This window comes from Pieris napi, chromosome 2, assembly GCF_905475465.1.
Source record: "Pieris napi chromosome 2, ilPieNapi1.2, whole genome shotgun sequence".
Taxonomy (NCBI): Eukaryota; Metazoa; Arthropoda; class Insecta; order Lepidoptera; family Pieridae; genus Pieris; species Pieris napi.
The window spans coordinates 5,166,478-5,186,198 of record NC_062235.1 but is presented as its reverse complement, the minus strand read 5'-3'; the positions used below and the strand labels follow the sequence as shown (position 1 = coordinate 5,186,198).

Here is a 19,721-nt window from a genome sequence, read left to right as displayed (position 1 = left end):
TTCATCCTTGAGGTCGTAGATTTGATCCCCACTGCACCAATGGACTTTCTATGTACGCATTAAACACTCGCTCGTACGGTAAAGGAAAACATCGTGAGGCTGCAGCCTGATCACCTTATTGTCTATTAGAAAACAAATGATCACGGAACAGATACAGATCTCCAAAACCTAGAGTTGGATCGCCAATGGTTTAGACAATATTAGCTGTTTGGATTTATACTTGTTCCGTATTTTGTGTAAATTATAAAATAAATAGATTTTAAATATTATTTTTGGTTGCATTAACAAAGACTACTTAATACCAGTTTTAACACCAATATAAGTTTTATATTTTTGGTTCAACTATTCCCCCCTAATACACTTACTAGGTTTTACTTTATTTTAGTTATAGGTATTGTTATAATTAATTTGGAGTTTGAGTTAATTATTTATGCACTTTTTGTACTATACCCTCTGTAGGTGTTTCTTTTTTTATTGTTCCATATTAGGGTTGCCTGGAACAAATCGCTTGTTAGCGATAAGGCCGTCCGTTGCTTAATAACTTATGTAACCTGCTTTTTTAAATGTATTTTTTGTATAGGGTAACAAAGTGTAAATAAATAAATATGTTCATTGAACCACAAATACCTTTTCAGCTCAGCGTAAACACAATGAGAGAAAGCCTGAGTTTGTATGTTTTATAAAAGAGTATATATAATCTCATTCGGTAATATTCCAATTATGAAATGAAATACAGACTTTTATTCGCATATTTTATTTACATACTTATTTAAGAAAATTAAATTAAAGCATTATTCTACTAACAAAACAATGCTTTAAAACAATTTTTTAACAATTGAAGTACAATGTGTCCCGACCAAGGAGGTTTCAATTCAATTTAAGTACACGTTATCTGTGGTGAGCGCGCTGGTTCCGAGCCAATAGACCAATAACAGACTTTTTCTATTTTGGCGCTATTTCGTAATTCGTTTTCGTAAATAACTACAGTCATGTTTAATACCCTCTATTGTATGACAGTTGCATAAACTACTATTATAAAACTGTATACAGACCTTTATTTCTTGCATCGTTGCTCTTGTAACGGGATCCTTATCAAGCATGCGTGACAACAGTTTTTTAAGAGGCTTTGAGAGGGTGGGTCGTGAAGGGAACGCCAAAGGCTCCGAAAGGATTCGCTTCTGCAGCTCAGCAGCTGTTGGTGACGTCCAGGGAACACGGCCAGTCACCATGGCGTATAGAGTTACGCCGAGCGACCAGACGTCCGCCGCCTGAAAGATGTAGTAATATGAAAGTTGATGAAATTCATATTGAAACGTTATAGTATGGTCACTGTAGTTTTATATGATGTTGTTCTCAAAATAATTTAGGGGGAAATGATAAGATGTTTTAAGGCGTGCAACTTTTATACTGCGGGGGAGATTTTAGACTATAAATTTTGACAGACTGTAAGTTCTACTGTTTTTAATTATATTTTGACTTTTGCGTCGTTTACCATTTTCTTTGCAAATAGATTTAGTTATTTACATACTTTATATTTATTTAAATACATACTTTCATAATCTTAAGATGTTGGTTGACTGTTGACGATATTACTATTCGAAGTTGTAAAAATAACATTTTCTAACTAAAGAGCATTTAAATTCCCTTCTATCAATAAGCCTAGTACTATGTATCCTGTCAACATGAAAATGTTATTTATTTAATCCAGTATGGTTCTCCGAAACCAATATGTAACATTTTTAAGCCAAGGTTACGGACAAATCAAAAGATAAAATCAGATAAATAAAAATAAAATAAAAATAAAAAAGCCTTTTATTTCCAGTATTATATAAGTTTACACTTTTTACAATTTATTTTTAGTGTTAGTTCATGTTATTAATCTATATTAGTTAAAAATATATACATATATATTCCTTTTAAATACTTAATCTACTGGAACCCCAAGTTGGGTGTAGGCCTCCTCCAGTGACGCCCATTTATCTCTGTCCTCGGCCACTTCACTCCAATTTCGACCAGCTATCGCTTTAATGTCGTCTTCCCATCGCGTAATAGGTCTACCTTTTGTTCTTTTGCCTAGTGGGCCTTTCCAGAAAGTTACTTTTTTAGTCCATCTATGGTCAGTTAGCCGGGCAACATGTCCTGCCCACTTCCATTTCAGTTTTTTTGCGTAGCTTAAAGCATTTGTTGCTTTGGTTATTTTTCTTATTTTAGTATGGCGTATTTTATCTGATTTTCTGATCTTTAGCATACTTCTTTCGAGTCCTCTCTGACAGACGATTATCTTTTTTCTTGTTTCAGCAGTGAATTTCCACGTTTGGCAACCATATGTCAAACAAGGCAAGAGGCTTGAATTCATGACTTTGGTTTTAATGTCTTGTGGTAGATCACCTTTAAAAATTTCCTTGAGACCCCAAAATTTGTTCCATGTTAATTTTATTCTTTTCTCTATTTCTGTATTTTTATTTTTTCTGTGAAAACTTATGGTTTTTCCCAGATAGACATAATCTTCAACGTATTCCAATGGTTTGTTATTGATTGTTATTGGTCTTTGAGAGCTGTTTGTCATTGTCTTAGTTTTTGTAATGTTCATCTCTAGGCCTACTTTTCCACTAGCTTGGTTCAGGGTTTCTACCATGCTCTGTAGTTGGGAAGATGACTCGGATAACAGTACTAGGTCATCCGCGAATCTCAGGTGACTCAAGTAAGTACCGTCTATGTATAGACCTTGTTTACTCCAATCTAGCTTGCTAATGATCGACTCAAGAACAGCTATGAATATTGTTGGAGACAGCGGGTCCCCTTGTCTTACTCCTCGTTCTATTGGAAAACTAGGGCCTAATGTTTCAAGCTTAATTTTACCTTTATTGTTTTTGTATATGGATTTGATGATTTTTATATATATTTCCTCTACTCCCTGTTCTTTCAAGCTTTCCCAGATGCTGTTATGTCTTACTGTATCAAAGGCTTTTTGGTAGTCTATGAATGATATATAGAGTGTTCTTTGTTTTTCCTGATACTTTTCCATTATCAACTCAAGGGTATGGATGTGGTCGACTGTTGAAAAGCCCCTTCTGAAGCCTGCTTGCTCCACTGGCTGTTTTTTTTCCAATGTGTCTCTAATCCTTATGTTTATAATTGTGGAGAAAAGTTTATATAGACTCGGCAGCAAGCTGATTGGTCGGTAGTTTCCGATATCCTTCGGGTCGCCTTTTTTGTAAATTAGTATGATGTTGGATTTGGACCATTGGGAAGGTGTTTCCGACTCTTGCAAGATCTTGTTAAACAGTTCCGCTAGCGGCAGTGCTAGAGTTTTGTGTCCAATTTTTAGTGTTTCGTTCGTAATATTATCTGAACCAGGGCTTTTATCTAGTTTCAGTTTCTTTATTGCTTCAATTATTTCTGTTGCGTCTATGAGTTTAACGTTATTTCTAGGTGTAGCATCTGTTTCTGTGACAAGATTAAATGATTTCGTGTCTCTGTTTCTGTAAAGATGTCTATAGAATTCTGTTGCGGTAGATATGATGTCGCCTCTAGTGTACATTTCTGTATCTTTTTTCCTCAGTCCTTCTATCCATGATGTATTAGTTTTGAGCTTCTTATAGGCCTTCTTTGTACTTCCATTTCTTTGTAGATGTTCTTTTATTGTGTCTTTCCTATATCTTTTGTAGTCTGCTTTTATATACTTATTGACTACTTTGTATATTGCGGACAATTCATTTTTCTGACTTCGTGATTTGTTTTTAGTTTTCTGTAGTTCCTTCCTTCTTTTTAGTAGCCTTACTGTACTTGCCGATAGTATTTTATGTTGTTTATTTTCTTCTCTCTTTGGGCGAGCTTGTTTCAAGCTAAAAGTGATAGCCTTTTCTATCATGTCGTAGCAGTATTGTACCGTGGTGTTTTCGCAGCTAGTTGTAGATAGCTGTGATATTAGGGTTTCGTTGAACTTACTTATTTCCTCTTCCCTCTTTAATTTGCTATTTTGGCTGTTTGTAAACTTGGCTCTTGATATTTTTTGTTTGTTTAGTGTTATTGTTGATCTGACTATTCTATGATCGGAATTGTAGTTCAGATTGAGCGTCTCGATGTTTTGGAATATTCTATGTTGGTTAGACAAGATAAAATCGATTTCGTTTCTGTATTGTCCGTTAGGAGATCGCCAGGTCCATCTTTTGCTCTGTCTTTTTTTAAAACATGTGTTTATTATCATTAATTTGTGTTGGAGCGCAAACTTTACTAGTCTTTGTCCTCTTTCGTTTCTCTCGCCTTATCCATGTTTTTTAGTAACTAAATATTCGTCAGCTTTGGGGGTTCCAAGCTTGGCGTTGAAGTCACCCATTAATATTATGGTTTTTTGCGCTGTGCCCAAGGCTTTCTCAACTGTAGTGTAAAATTCTTCTATATCAAGGTCGCTTGCCGCTTCTGTTGGTGCATAAACTTGTATAATGGATATTTTATGTCCCTGTATATTTATGTTTAGTGTTGCCACTCGCTCTGTTATGCCATTGAAGCTTATTATGTGTTTTTTGAGAGACTTATTTATAATGAAGCCAACTCCATGTTTGCCAGGGGTTTGCCCTATGTAGCACAGTATAAAATTTTCGTACTCTTCTATTTTATTTCCATGTCTTCTCATTTCAGATATTCCGATGATATCGTATTTAATATCTCTTATAGCCTCTTCAAACTCGAGCAAACGGTCATACGATGAGAGGGTTCGGACGTTGTATGTTGCGATCATTAATTTGTTTTTATGCAAGGTGTTTCCCTGCTCCGTTGGTGTGATCATTGGAGGGTTTTGGTCATACTGTGTGTTGCTGTTAAGTGTTGCTATATTTGTTGCCATATGTATCCTGTTGGATGGAGGGTAGTAGTCGCTGAGCCCCACGGTGACCAGCCGGCTTGGGGTGGTTGGTGCATGTTTTCTTTCGTTGTCCTTTGTTGGTGTTGATCTACAGTTAGCATTGTTTTTGTTCCGGTTGTCGGGGGCAGTTAGTTGTTTTTTGATACCTCTGAAAGTGAGCTAGACCTTCCCCTTGCTATATAATTTAATAAATTAGGTTTTATTACATCCTTTGTATTCGTTGCAGTTGGCATCGTTGCTTTGTTAGGGTTTGACCTCTTTTGTGTAGGTGATATCGGCGAGCCACTCTGTTCCCGCTTCCTTTTTTCACGGCCTTGATCATTTGGTTTCTTAACGATTAGCTTATCATATTTGATATATGCAAAGTTACCCTTGTTTCTTTCTTCCTCTACTTTTGGTTGCAGTTGCTTTCGGGTTTCTAATATGTGTTTCGGGTAGTCTTCTTTTACATAGATCCCAGATGGAAGGCTGGATTTATTTTTAAGTATTAAATGTTTTTTCCAATTTGTCGACAAGGAAACGACAACTGGCCGATTCTTGTTAGTTTGTGCTCCAATTCTGTAAACATTGCTTATTTCTTGGCTGTCTAGATGTAAACCTGTATCTGTTATAATTTCTTTGATATAGTCTACCAGTTCAGATTCCCTTTTTCCCTTTTCTTCAACTCCAAAAAATACCAAATTCTTTTTTCTTTTATCTATTTCCATTTGATCTAGTTTTTGTTCAAGTTTTGCAATCTGAGTTTTTAATTTTTTGTTTTCTTGAATAATTGAATCCATCTTATCATTTATCGCTTCCATAACGTTTGTGGTTACAGCTGATGTTATATTTAGAGTTTGTTGGTTCAATTTTTCCTCTAATTTTTCCCAAAGCATTTCGATATTTTTATCCATTTTAGGGAAAAGTGGAATTAATAAATTGTAACACCTTTTAATAATTTTTTAAATCTTGCAACACTGCCCGGCACTGCTGCGTAGGTTGGTACTAGATGAGATGTCAGTTGTCAGACGCGAATTACGATTGAATTGTGTAATGGCGGACTATGAACTTTCACTTTTTACTGGGATATCAGAAGTTGTTTCGGGATTGTTTTACGATAGTTTTTAATCGCACTGTTTTTATAACTGTATTTCTTATCTTTGCACTTTTCTTATAACTTTATTGGTGAATTGTAGTTGTATGTTCAGTATTTTGTCACTTTTCACTATTTAATTACGGAGCTCAATTTTGTACGTGTTTACGTTTACGACCAGTGTTGCCAACTCAGATAAATTACTTCAAATTTAGTTAAATAATTATATTTTTTAAAACGGATCAAAATTTATTTATTTATATAACTTTGTATACTGAACGTTAATAGTGACAAGGTATAACTGTAATTAAGACATTGTAAGGAACTGCAACCATTGACACCATGCTTATCGTTGCGTTGGTTTTACTTGACATTGAAACAAAATGTTATAATATACTGCTCAAAACAATTAGCGGAACAAGATTTTTCTCTTTTCTTTTGCTTAAACTAAAATTAGATTTAAATTAACTTGTACGCTATTTTTTACCTTGTTAATTTGTTAATTACTACAATTAATAAAAAAAATCAATTCGTATTTTTTTTATTAAAAAAAAAATTAAAATGTGCATTGTAGACGAAAAACAAAGTGACGTCTTTGAATTTTCATTACTTTCTAATCACAGAAAACACATTTTAAGTAGTTTTTTTCAATCTTTTGAGTATTGATAGAAATTGAAGTGAGCCTTTTGAGTATTGTTATTCATTGAAGCGAGTGAGTTTAGGTCATAATGCCAATTTTTTAACTTGTTAATTAACAAGGTAAAATATAGCGTACAAGTTAATTTAAATCTAATTTTAGTTTAAGCAATAGAAAGGAGAAAAATCTTGTTCCGCTAATTGTTTTGAGCAGTATATAATAACAAACTCTTAGGCAAAATAGATATATTTCTAATAACAAAAAGATACATTTATATCATACCAACCTCTCCAGTATATTTGTCGCTGAGGGTCGTAGCCTCTGGCGCGCGAAATGCTGGTGTGCCAACAGCTCCAGACAGTTTGCCCGCACCTGCCAGCTCCCCGCATGCTCCTAGGTCTGCCACCTGTACTCGATCCTCACCAAGCAGCAGGTTGGCTGGTTTGATGTCGCGATGGGCAATGCGCTGGTAGTGCACTGAAGAGTAACACGACATTATTTATTTCTGATTTATATATTCCGATTGTTATTTATACAATGTATAGAATTCCTTGGAAATGTGTCTAATATAATTTTGGGCTTAGGCGTCATTTCCTTAACTCGATGGTGATGAATGAATAAATAAAACGTGGTTAATCCAGCCATCTTTATACAGCTTAGAGCTATTAAATATATTATAATAGAATAGATATATTTTGCTCCAAGCGTAGCTTTTTAATAAAATCAAAGGAAACGTAAATACGTAATTTTGTCAAAAATAACAGACATTATAAAGGGATGGACGTGGGTTGGGAAGTTCTCGGTATTTCGAATTACACAAACTGAAATACTATGTTATATTAAATCAATGAATAGGGATGTCCAAAAGCAAAATATATTCGGTTACCGTAAATGATTATACGGTTTTTGTAACTACAAAGATTTTTACGTTTAAAAATAAACCTTGTATAATACAGACGTGATATAAATAAAATTTTAACGCCGTTATATATATCTATATATATGATAAAATATAATATCTATTTTGTCCTTCAAAACTGAAATTTTATTCTGGCAAAACAACATTTTTTTGATACAAGTAGATACATAAAGGTTTCCTACACATCTATAAAATCTATTAACTTTCTACGGCTTTTCTATCTAGCGTCTGAATATATTTTAAGTTGATTTCAATAAGCCAGAATTTATCGATACATTCCCATTGCTATCGTAGCACAGTACGGGCTTCAAGTGAAAATTATGGAAAACTAAGTTATGATGCGAAAGGGTTTGTTGAAATATTATCACTTTACCTGTTATTAATTTTATTGGATCTACACACGTGAAATTCCAAATAATATTGAAAGCGATGATTTACGTCGTTAAGTACGCCCTGTGACATAATTTAATTATTTATTTATTTATTTTATTTTAGAAATTTCAAAAAGGTTAGTCGACATCACAGGAGACCGAAGATCTGGCAGCTACCTCGGACAAAGAATTAGTCTAGCAATTTAAAGGGGGAACGCTGCCAGTATCTTCGGAACCTTGCCTAAAGGGACTCCTTTTAATGATATATTTTAGTGTATGTTAAGTTTAGTTATTTATTTCAATGTATATTATTTTATTATTATATAAGTGATATTATATCAATGTTTTAAACTAGAAATAAAAACATGTATAACAATTTTCATATCTTGAAACTATTTAATAACATATACGGCTACACATAAACATATATTGCTCCGACATAGATTTTAATGAATGATCTTACTTACGATACTCAACGCCCAGTAAAGCGTCCCTGAAGTACTTTCTTGCCAACTGCTCGCTGAGGGGGTTGTCTGTGGGAATATCTATCACAGGTCCTCCCTCCAGTAGCTGGAAAACTAGGTACAATTGGTCCTCTGCTGGATCATCTAATACCTGCAAATGAAAGACGGTATGGAAATAGATTAAAAACAGTGCTACAAGATGCTGTGTTTGCCTGTTAAAGAGTTAAGCCTCGTATCCACTTGAGCATGCTCGGGCGAATGAGCGGCTCATTTGGCCGAGCCGCTCAAGTGGAGACGCCTGAGCACGCTCGGTCCGAGCAAATCCGAGCGCGCTCAGGGCGAGCCGGCATTTGTCGGTTTTTGTCCGTGCTCAAAGGCGCTCAGTATTCGCTCGGCGCTCAGTGTGGACGGTTGTTTTTGCGTTTGAGGCGAGCGCGTCGAATTCCCCGAGTTTCAACTACGTTTACTTTTTCTGTTATTTGAAAAATGAGTGTCTTGTGGGATAACGAGACTTGTTTAACATTAATTGATGCGTATAGTTTCGATATTCAGCTCCACTATGGGGCGGTGCTATGATTTGAATATGCTTGCCATCCATTGCCCCAACACAATGAGGGTAGTTCCATTTTTTTTCGAAGTTTCGTGATATATCTAGCCATTCACTTTCTGTTCGAGGAACCTGAAGCAGAATAACAAACCACCGAGCAGCCTGAGCGCAGCTTTTTCAATGTTGAGGCTCGTTCGACCAAAATATTCATTTTGTTCCTCTGAGCATGCTCAGGCGAATGAGCGGCTCATTCGCCCGAGCATGCTCAAGTGGATACGAGGCTTTAATTGTTATCTTTGTAATCCATGCTGGCGAACCTTTTTTTAAATAGAAAAATAAAATATATAGTTTTATTCTATTTTCTATAATAAGACAGACCAAAACATACAAAATAACAATATTCCAAGAAAAATTAAAATAAAAAATATAATGAGAGATATCAACAAAAAATAGTTTTTCCCTTTTCCCATTCGGTTCGAGTGTGTAATGCGTGTGTGCTGTGGTTGTAATTGGCTCAGCATAATTGAATTGTTATGATTACTGTTTGTCTCCTAGATATATAAATATTATTATTATTATGTATATAAACACACTAGCAGCTTAATAAGCTGATGCGCGTGTATTTTGAGATTTGAAGAAACTATCCAATCCATTTTTAAAGGAGTTCAAAGATGGTGCACTGATTACACTTTCCGGAAGCCTATTCCAGTCGGCCACTACTCGGTTTGGGAGAAAGTTCTTTAGGGAATTTGTGTTATGTTTAGTGGTCTTAAGTTTTAAAGAACTATCCCTCAAATGTGTATTTTCACTTAAAATAAAGAGCTTCTCAATTCCTGGAAAATTATAGTGGCCAGTGAGGATTTTATAGGTTTCAATGAGATTTCCTCTTAATCTACTACTTCCTAAATCAGTAAGGTCAAGTGCTTTCAGACGCTCATTATAAGATTTCTTCCTGAGTGACCTGATCATTTTCGTGGCTTTTCTTTGAAGCCTTTCAATCATACTAATATCCTTTATGAAATAAGTATCCAAAGAATAATATGTAAGAATAATATGGAAGAATATGTTTCTTTTATTATTAATTTAATTATTATTTAAATAGTCGGCCCATAGCGCGTATACAACATTCATTCACAGAAATTGTGAAAACAACAACAATATTGTTTTCTTAACTATTCGTTTACACGTATTGTTCAATAGGTCTGGATTAAAACTATGCTATGTAGGATACTTCAAACATTGTATTATTTCTAAAAATCCTCGCCGACGATAACTTCTACTGCATTTCATTTCCGTTGAGTTAATACCGGTCCATTTATGTAAGGGTTTCAAAGGAAAACGGTAATAAACTTTGAACTTTGAAATAAGATTGAATACTGAGAAAATATAATTAAAATCCTTCGCTAAAAGTGGCTATGAAATCGTAGTAGTTCCAATTATTACATTTAATTTTCGTATAACTCTTTTTAGAGCGATTCTACGTATACCAACAAAACTTGGAATGAAATTCCATTGCTTACTAAAAAAAAATTAGCAGACACACCCTTCCAAAGAGGGTTTACATAACCTATGTGAAATGGTTTTAAACAATAGTTTTGTTAATTTGTCATAATTTGATATCGTTTTATTTTATGAATATCCGATATAATTTCATTGTAGTCATATATTCCAGGAATAATTAGTTGTATTGCGTTTCAACATAATTATTCTAACAACATTTTTTATGTCCAGCCAGCGCTTCGGTTATTCAATGTGTATAATTTTGATATCCTTGGTTGTAAAGGGGATATCTTAGCTCTAAGGGAAGATACAGAAACAAATCGCGATTTATCAATATCGGATATTAAGATTCAATATTTTTTTATATACTATTGGAGTCGCAATTAGCGCTATGTTGTCTCTGAATCTGAGGGCTTACTCTTACCTTACCCTCGACACTTATCTCGACTCTAAACACGCCTTAGATCCCAAATTCTTCAACCACTACTTGTTAGTAGAACAACAAGAGAAATCAGGCCAGGACAGATACTTGTGCAGCCTCACTGGACATATGCATGATTGTGTATTAAATTATCTTCGATATTGAACGCGCGTGTCACTAGTAATTTCCCGTGAGACTCATTCGGTAACGCATCGATGTGTTTTGTTTCGCAATATCGATATTTCTATTAGCATAATTATTTTGAATGAGTTGTTTATAAACTATTTATTACATCTTATTTATTATTCTTAGGCTTCCAGTGATGTCAAAGGTAAGAAAAAATCTGGCGTGTTAAAATTCTATTGTGGAAAATTAAAATTACGCCAAAAGGTATAAAATTGCTCACTAGCTAATATGTTAGTAAGCAAGAAGATTTTCTTAAAAATTTACGATTTCTTAAGACATTAAAGAAACCAGTGGTACAACATTTTAAGGTCTGGGCCTCCGATTGGTGTCACTGTTTTGTGATCATATATTTTATAATAGGCAAGTACGAGTACTGTCAAATTTTTGGGTCATGTCAATTTCCTCACGATGTTTTCCTTTATCGTCGGAGCGAGTATTAAATGCGCAAATATAGTCTGAAAAACCGTTGGTGCACAGCTGCGGTTTGAAACTACGACTTCAGTAATGAGAGTCCCTGAAGCCAACAACACTTTAGCTGCTACCTTAAGCTATTTAAGGAAGATAAGATCACCGTTCATCCAAAGAAGCTAAAAGTGTACTTTCTGTCGGTAAACATTATATTTCGTTGCTGAGTTGAATCGCTCTTTGTATATTCAATAATTAATTTATCATCACATGAAATAAATGCCACATTTAAATTGCTGATTCAAATTTGAAAAGCGGAATTGAAATTAAAGTAACTGGATCGACGTGGTTTTCAATTTGCATTATAAGTATAAAATATTCATCAATCAAAACTTTTTACCCTATTGTAATGATATTATAAGTGTGGAAGTTTAGATTGATGAATTTGTTACCCTTATCAGAAAAATTTGAAAATATCATTACATCAAACTAGCTAACAGAAATACGTCACTGATTAATACTTGTATGAAACCTAGTGATGAGAAAAAATTCGAATATGAGACCGGCTAGTTGAAGTATCAAAACGTATAGGAGTGGATGATAAAAAAAATTGACATACATTTGCCATGATCTCTAAAATAGATCAAAAAAGTATCTTACTGTTAATCTAACGGAAATCTAAAATATTTATTAAATATTTGACGCACTACGTTATCGTTTAATATTTTATCAAACTCACGTTGATTGGATGTGTTCTGTGGATTCACGCGCAAACCGCTTGAAGGCGTCTGATGAAATTGGGCATATCCATTTACTATACGAACTTATATTTAAACAAATATTTATTTATTTAGGTACACTTCGTTACCTTATACAAAAACATACATATTATGAAAAAAGCAGGTTACATAAGTTATTAGGCAACGGGCAGCCTTATCGCTAACAAGCGATTTCTTCCAGGCAACCCTAAAATGGGTACAGAGGGTAAAGTACAAGAAGTGCATAACTACAAAAAAAAAAAACTCAAAATAACATAATAATATAATATTTCCTATAACTAAAATAAAGTAAAATCTAAAGAAAATACAAAAAAATAAATAAATTAACAAAAATGTAAAAGCTATTCCAAGGGTTAATTGAGTCACAATTAATATATATATAAGCAGTTGCTAATTACGAGACAGAAGAAAAATGATCAAAAAGAAGATTTTAAAATAAATTTAAAGACTGAGCTCGTCTGAGGAATTCCATAGCAGGATACTTTGCACAGTAAAGAAGGAGTGATAGAATTAATTTTTATGAGTAGGAGTTTTAAGAATTAGATTGTCTAGGGAACGCAAATCAAAACCACCACAATATTGTACGTCCTACTAATCTATTATTATTATTTACTATTTATTTTCGACTTAAAAATTCAATCAATCGATAATAATCAGTATTTTTCTAACCAATTCTACCAATCGGTGCTTATCAAACTGAAACAATGGCAAATCGAAATATTTTTTTTCATAAATACATGGATCACATATGTTCATAAGTAAGTAATTATCTGGTACTATTCTACGCAGATGTAGCGGGTAGCAGCTACTACCAAGAAAGTTATCTCACTAAATTTAGTTTAACTGTGCGGTGGATGCTTATTAAATGAAAATCGGAGCAACTAACCTCAACTAACTTAACTACATTAGGATGGTCCAGTTTCTTGAGCACGGCTATTTCCCTGTAGATGCTTTGCAGTGGGTCAGGTGGCGGCCCCGGGCCCGGGCGGCGGGGCGGCGCCCGCCCAAACAAACCCGCGCGACGCATCAATTTGCGTTTCGATAGAATTTTCATTGCCTGTAAACAATTTGACTATATTATTAGGTATTAATATATAGATACAATTAGATGGCCTTTTTGTATATAACAGGGGAAAATGGGCTTAACTGATGTAAAGTGATATCGCCCATGCATACTCTTAATGTCAGAGGGCTAGCGAGTGCGTTTCCGGCCTTTTTAGACTTGCCACTCTTTTCTTGAAGGACCCTAAGTTAAATGGGTCGGAAATACTTGTGGGCAGCTGGTTTCACCAAATAACAGGTCATGTTTTCCTAATTGAATTTGTAATTTAGATACCAAAGTGTGTGTAGTAATACAATGAATTTTCATTGTTTGCAAAGTAATACGAGCGAGAGTGAAGTAGTACATTGAATAGTTATTTGAGGCTTATAGTACGTCTATGAATAAGGTAACGCTGAGCTTACTAAGGCGTAGCTGAAACCAGAATCTGTATTGACCGAAAGCTCTTTTTTATGTTTAAAGTTTTTCGATGCTACACCATTTTTATCAATCTCTGTGCCTAGAAATCGTATTTTCGAGACACGACAAGGTCTAGGTGTTAAAATGTCCATTTATCTTAAAAGGTTTGATTTGTTAATACTTGCACCACTGTGCCATAATTAAGTTTCTGAATAAGTTATTAACTTTATATTAAGTAATTATATTAAGTAATTCTTGAATAAATTAGTTGTTTCGCTGCAGACACATGTCAAACTAGTAATGGCTTACTACCTCGTCTACGATTCTAGTGTAAACATATTTCAAAGGGGTGGATATTAATAATGCTTTTACTCCAGCTACTTACATAATGCGTATCATCTTCTTCATTATATGCTAACTTAACGATTCCATAGGAACCCTGAAAATAAAGTTTATAATACAAGTTTAATAAATATACATGAAAAGTTTAAAAAGTCAAGTAGTCAAATCATGTTATTTTTTTCAAGTTCTTCACTGATTAAAAGGTACTTTATATTATTTATATTACATTCTATATAGAAAAAAATTGTTCTGGATTATCAATCTCTTTGCCGGTTTATTCTTAGAAAATTTTATTGTTTTACTGATTAGCTTGAACAGACAGGTAACAGAGAACGCATAGCTTATATTGTTTAATAAGCCACGTCATGAATCTTCTCTTGTATTGACTAATTTTTAAACATAGTGAAATGATATACATAGAATAGCCATAGGCAGAGCTATAAGTTACATTAATTGTAATGCTAGGGGCCTCATAGCCTAGCGGTATTATTAGGTGGCAGCTAGGTGAGGGGTACCGGGTTCGATTCCCGGTTCGAGGGCAAGTTTTAATTCAATTTAAATTTGTTCTCGGCCTTTGGGAGGGTTGTGCGGTACCGGGCGAGTGCTTAAACCGTACATGGAGGACGCGGTCGAATTTCTAAAGACAAGCACGAATTATAAAAAATCCTATACTTGACGCTGGCTAATGCACAAATCGTGCCAGAGCCATAAAAAAAAATCTAATGCTACCATTTACCTTAATCAACATTAATATTTATTGTATATTAATCGGTACAAAATTCTAACCGAATTATACAAATTTAAGCGTGTTTCGCTTAGTCTAAGGAATGAAATCATTGTATTATTTATCCATGTAGGTAACTAAATGAAGACATAAAAAGTTAGTTAAAAAATATATATAAATCATGGTACGTTGAAAACTATTTTTCAGTTAGTGGATTGGACTTAACATTAATTAAATTATAGTGTACTCATCCAAGAAACTTAGCGGGAAGACTAATAAAATCTCTAAAAACAAGAACTAAAAAGACCCTATATATTTTTGACATGTAGAGGTACACTAATTGTCTATGAACCTTACCCTATGAGTCTGATTGTTAGTAAGTTATAATTACTATTATCTATACCTGTCCAATGGGCTCAAGCAGTCTGTATTGGTTAAGCTGAACATAGCCCGGTGCCTGCGCAAGTGAAATTCTCCGGGACTCCCTTGGTACTCTCCTCGCGCGCGGAGACCCTTGACTGCATTCTGCCGATTTAGCCGCGTGAGAGCGTAGGAGATTTGATCGATCACCGCTTGGGTAGGCAGATAATCTGTGGATTGTAGATTAAAAACTCTCATAAGTGTTAGAAGCGTACAAAAAGTGGCGCTAAAACTCTCGGTCTCAGATTTCTGTGTTGTGATCTTTTGCTTTTCTAGACTAGTAGTGAAATTTGTAATCCGCTCTCCGAAATTTTGTGGGTTGTGGGTTAAGACATGCTGGTTACCTTATGTTGTTTTTTTTTCGTCTAACGAGCGAGTGTTAAGCGCTCATAAAGAAAAGTCTATCGTGAACAGCCAAGGTTTGAACCTAAGACTTTAGGGATGAGAGTCGCACGTTGTTACTCTGCTCTCAGAAGCAAAAATACATTAAACTATAGTAAACTTGTTTGGATTCATTTTTCTAACGCCGTTTTAAATTATATTGTGTCTTGAAACGGATTCTAAATTAATTAATTTTGATCAATACTTAAGGCGTAGACATTATACTATACCTATTTAATTAACTTTGTAAGAATATCTCACTTTTCAATGGTACAAGCGTTTGATGTTTAATAAGAAACAATTTTTACATATAATGATTTTGAGGCAATTTGCGGTCATCACATACAAAAGATAAGAGAGCTTAGTAAAAATGTAAATATTGTCCAAACACACAAATTGCAAATACAAATAAAAATGTGGAATTACCTGTCTGTGTCCGATGTCGGCCATCTTTGGTCCCTTTTGGCCTCACCAACAACATCAACGGCTGAATGTCTGAAATAACATAGTTTAAGCTTTAAGTAATAATAAATAATAAGTCAAGACTTCTTATACATTTTATTCGTTGGTCGCTGTTTGAAGAGACGTTGAAATGTTGGGATTTTTTAATAATCGTCTACTTCTTTATAAACTTCGCTGTCGTATTAAATTATCGTGGAACCATCTCAACTTTTAGTTTACTTGTGCTTGAACTTTTCGTAGAACTGATGTTTCTTTCAGGCGAAATTGAAATAGCTTTTAAACTAATTCGTTCATTGTTCGATTGTATTTTTTTCACGTAGGGTATAGGATGGATATTTTTGTGTTAAGTGTCTTTTCTTTTGGATATTAATTAAACATTTGTTGTCTTCCCAAAACAATTTTTGTTTCGCCCAAATCAGAATCCAAAGTTTCAGTGTTTACGTTGACACATACATATTACTAACCCGGCAAACGTCGTTTTGCCATATATATATTATTTCTAGGAAACATTTTTAGTTCAATAAAAATAACCATCTACTATGTATAATAAAAATTAAAATTAAGGGTTGTATATATTTTTTAATGCAGCATAATAAAAAATAAAAAAAAGATACCGAAAAATTAAAATAACAATTTTGGGGTGGACACTGGACACCCCATATCACTTAGGGGTTTGAAATATAGATAGTAGCCGATTCTTAGAAATACGCATAAAAATTTCATAAGAAGCGGTTTAGCCGTTTCGGAGGAGTATGGGAACGAACATTGTGACTCGAGAATTTTATTATATTAGATTAGTTTCAAGTTGCTGATTTGGCTATAAAGAGGTCATAAACTAAAAAGATATTATATCACCTATTTTATTTACATTACAGTTGTAGTAACACTGATTTGACCATAAATTGAGAATAGGAAAAGGGAAAATTCGTGTTTTGAACAAAGAAACCACTATTTTATTCTATACACTCGGTGCAAGACTGAATATTTTACAGACCACTACGTAGTGGTGGATATATTGCGGACTGCGCGGAATACCAACTTAATATATTCTACAATATTAATGATACTATTTTGTTCTGCAATTTTATTTCATAACATATGATATACGTTTCCTTTATAACACAAAATTGAATAAGAAACATTACATGAAATTAATAGTAATAAAATAATATTTTTGTCATACACTGACCAATAAAGGCAGACAATAGAAAAGCCTGAAATTCTTGGAAGACATAAATTAAAATTCGTGATCGTTATTCTAATAGGTAAGAAGATTAGACTTCTGTGCCTGACACACGGCATTCACTTGTTTGATCTAGAGATTTCCATCACTGTACGAGCGATTGTTAAAGACAAAGATAATTAAAAAAAACAAAACATGTGTGTGCTTATGAACACGCGTTAGAAGCTATACTTCTTTGGCGTAACAAGATAAAAGTCTTTTCAAAAATTATATCTTTCGCTTTTATCTACGTTTGTAGAAAACGACACTAACAATAGAAACACTAAAATGTTGACTATAGCTAACTACAGGTGTCGGTTTTTTGTGAATTTATTTGTAATTTCATAGTTTTTCCGTAACGCGCCAAAAGAAGTATAACTTCTAAAAGTTCATTGGTGCACAGCCGTTGTGTCGATCCTACGACCTCAAGGATGGGAGTCGCACGTTGAACCCACTAGACCAACACTGCTCATTCTTGGTCTTCATAAAAACTACTGCATATATCAAAAGTGTTACAAAATTACGTAATTTTGTTAATTTGGCTGTTGGCGCTAATTATCGACCCTAACATGTTAAATGATTACAGACAACAGAATAATGAATTCAAACAAAAAATACATTGTTTATTTATTTTCCATAGCTAAACACCTCAACCTGAAATATCGAACTTTAAATAACTGTAATATAATATAATATAATATAATATAATATAATATAATATAATATAATATAATATAATATAATATAATATAATATAATATAATATAATATAATATAATATAATATAATATAATATAATATAATATAATATAATATAATATAATATAATATAATATAATATAATATAATATAATATAATATAATATAATATAATATAATATAATATAATATAATATAATATATTAATAGAACAAAATTTGTATCTACTTCAATGAATGAACATTTATTAGATTTCTACCTAAAAGTTCTAGTAGGTATCTAGTTTGTAGCTAAATCGATTACTAAAACATTTGACTAACTTTAAATCACTTCAATTATAAAATCAGTTTGTCAATTTCAATACCATTTCGTGCCGGCATTATAGTTGAAAATAATTAAAGTTAGTTATCTTTAATTGAATACAACTAAGTGGGCGTCTATCATCGAAAAGCTGATAAGCGAATACTACATTTAAGTCTCAAAGGCTTCGTAATTCTGCAAAGGTAATAAAGCCAAGAACTGTTCTACGAAATAAATTAATATTCAACCGCTGCAGCATCTAATTTATTCATTAAGCCGCTTAACAATTCACCGCTTGCCTCCACCGGGTTTATTCTCTCTTCGTTTCTTTTTACAACAAAACTAAAAACTCTTTCATATATAATAAAAAGTTATATTTGTTTGACCCGTAACTCAATGTAACCGTAATCTGGTCCTGATCAGCTGATCCCCTCGGTCAAGAGGACACGTTTTTGATTTTTGAGTCATGACAGTTTTGTCGCAATGCTTTTTATCACTACAGACCAGCCTTGCGATTCTGTAACTCACTTTCAGAATCCCAAATCGTAAAATGACTTCTTTACGACTGATTTGAGCGCGATCTCCGCGGCGAAAACCGCTGTGAGAGTTCGAAAAGTGAGTTACAGAATCGCAAGGCAGTAAATGATCTGTATAGAGAGAAAAATCCTTTAGCCTTTTTATCGTTAACACTCCCTAAAGAGGAGCCTGTGAAGGCTAGATACGGATTAATACAGATCAAGAATCAAAATACATATTTTCTTGTAAAAGTTATGAAAATTACGTCAGGTCCCCGTGGAAAAAAGGAAATGAAAAACTTAATATTAATTTAACATGTGTGCACGTAGAGCTTATCCGTGTTACATATAAGCCAGGTTTGATCTCATTTTATCCGGACATCGCTCGACCCGGGTGACAAATACAGGAATGGTTTGATGTTTTGGGGGCATCAAGTATACACATTTTTTTTGCCACCATTTTCACATTATCTGAATTGTACATGATATTTTTAAATAGATTTAGATTTGTTTAATGAATATCATTATAAATAATTCATATAGTTTAGTAGAAGTAGTAGTAGTACAGTATTGAGCAATATTTTATCTAAAACGGGTATTTGATTAAGTTAGGTTATGTAACTTAAATAAATTTTTATATATTATACTGGCTTAAAGGCTTAGTAATAATAAAAAACTGTATCATAGAACTAATCCAATTTTAAAACGATATTTATTTTACGGCATTAGAAATAAAAATGCTACTGTGTACCATACACAAGTATAGTGTATACTTCTTGTCTAAAATTTTACATTTCCTCGATGTATAGGGCCCCGTTGGGAGATCTCTTAACTATGGAATTTCACGGCAGCTTTAACTAATCTGTGAACTGACAACTAGGTTAATGGCTCAACTATTTGCACCATCTGTTGTCTCTTTTTGATGAAATAAGTTTAATCAGATTGAATAATCGGATTTTCGTTAAAGTGACGCAATTTATTAATGCATATATTGGGTGTCCCAACTAGAACGCAATTTTTAAATTTTAAATAAAA

General features: G+C 33.5%; 1 protein-coding gene across 1 annotated transcript in view; it reads right to left on the bottom strand.

The window, feature by feature from the left end:
* Positions 1 to 19,721, bottom strand: part of LOC125063039 (calcium/calmodulin-dependent protein kinase kinase 2) — a 57,677-nt gene that overhangs the window by 10,681 nt on the left and 27,275 nt on the right. Inside the window, exons 2-8 of the mRNA XM_047669254.1 lie at positions 15,915 to 15,983; positions 15,091 to 15,277; positions 14,007 to 14,060; positions 13,049 to 13,219; positions 8,328 to 8,475; positions 6,857 to 7,047; positions 1,053 to 1,268 (exon numbers count right to left, since the gene is read on the bottom strand). Coding sequence (XP_047525210.1) covers positions 1,053 to 1,268; positions 6,857 to 7,047; positions 8,328 to 8,475; positions 13,049 to 13,219; positions 14,007 to 14,060; positions 15,091 to 15,277; positions 15,915 to 15,983 — 1,036 coding nt within the window. The remainder of the gene's footprint in view (positions 1 to 1,052; positions 1,269 to 6,856; positions 7,048 to 8,327; positions 8,476 to 13,048; positions 13,220 to 14,006; positions 14,061 to 15,090; positions 15,278 to 15,914; positions 15,984 to 19,721) is intronic.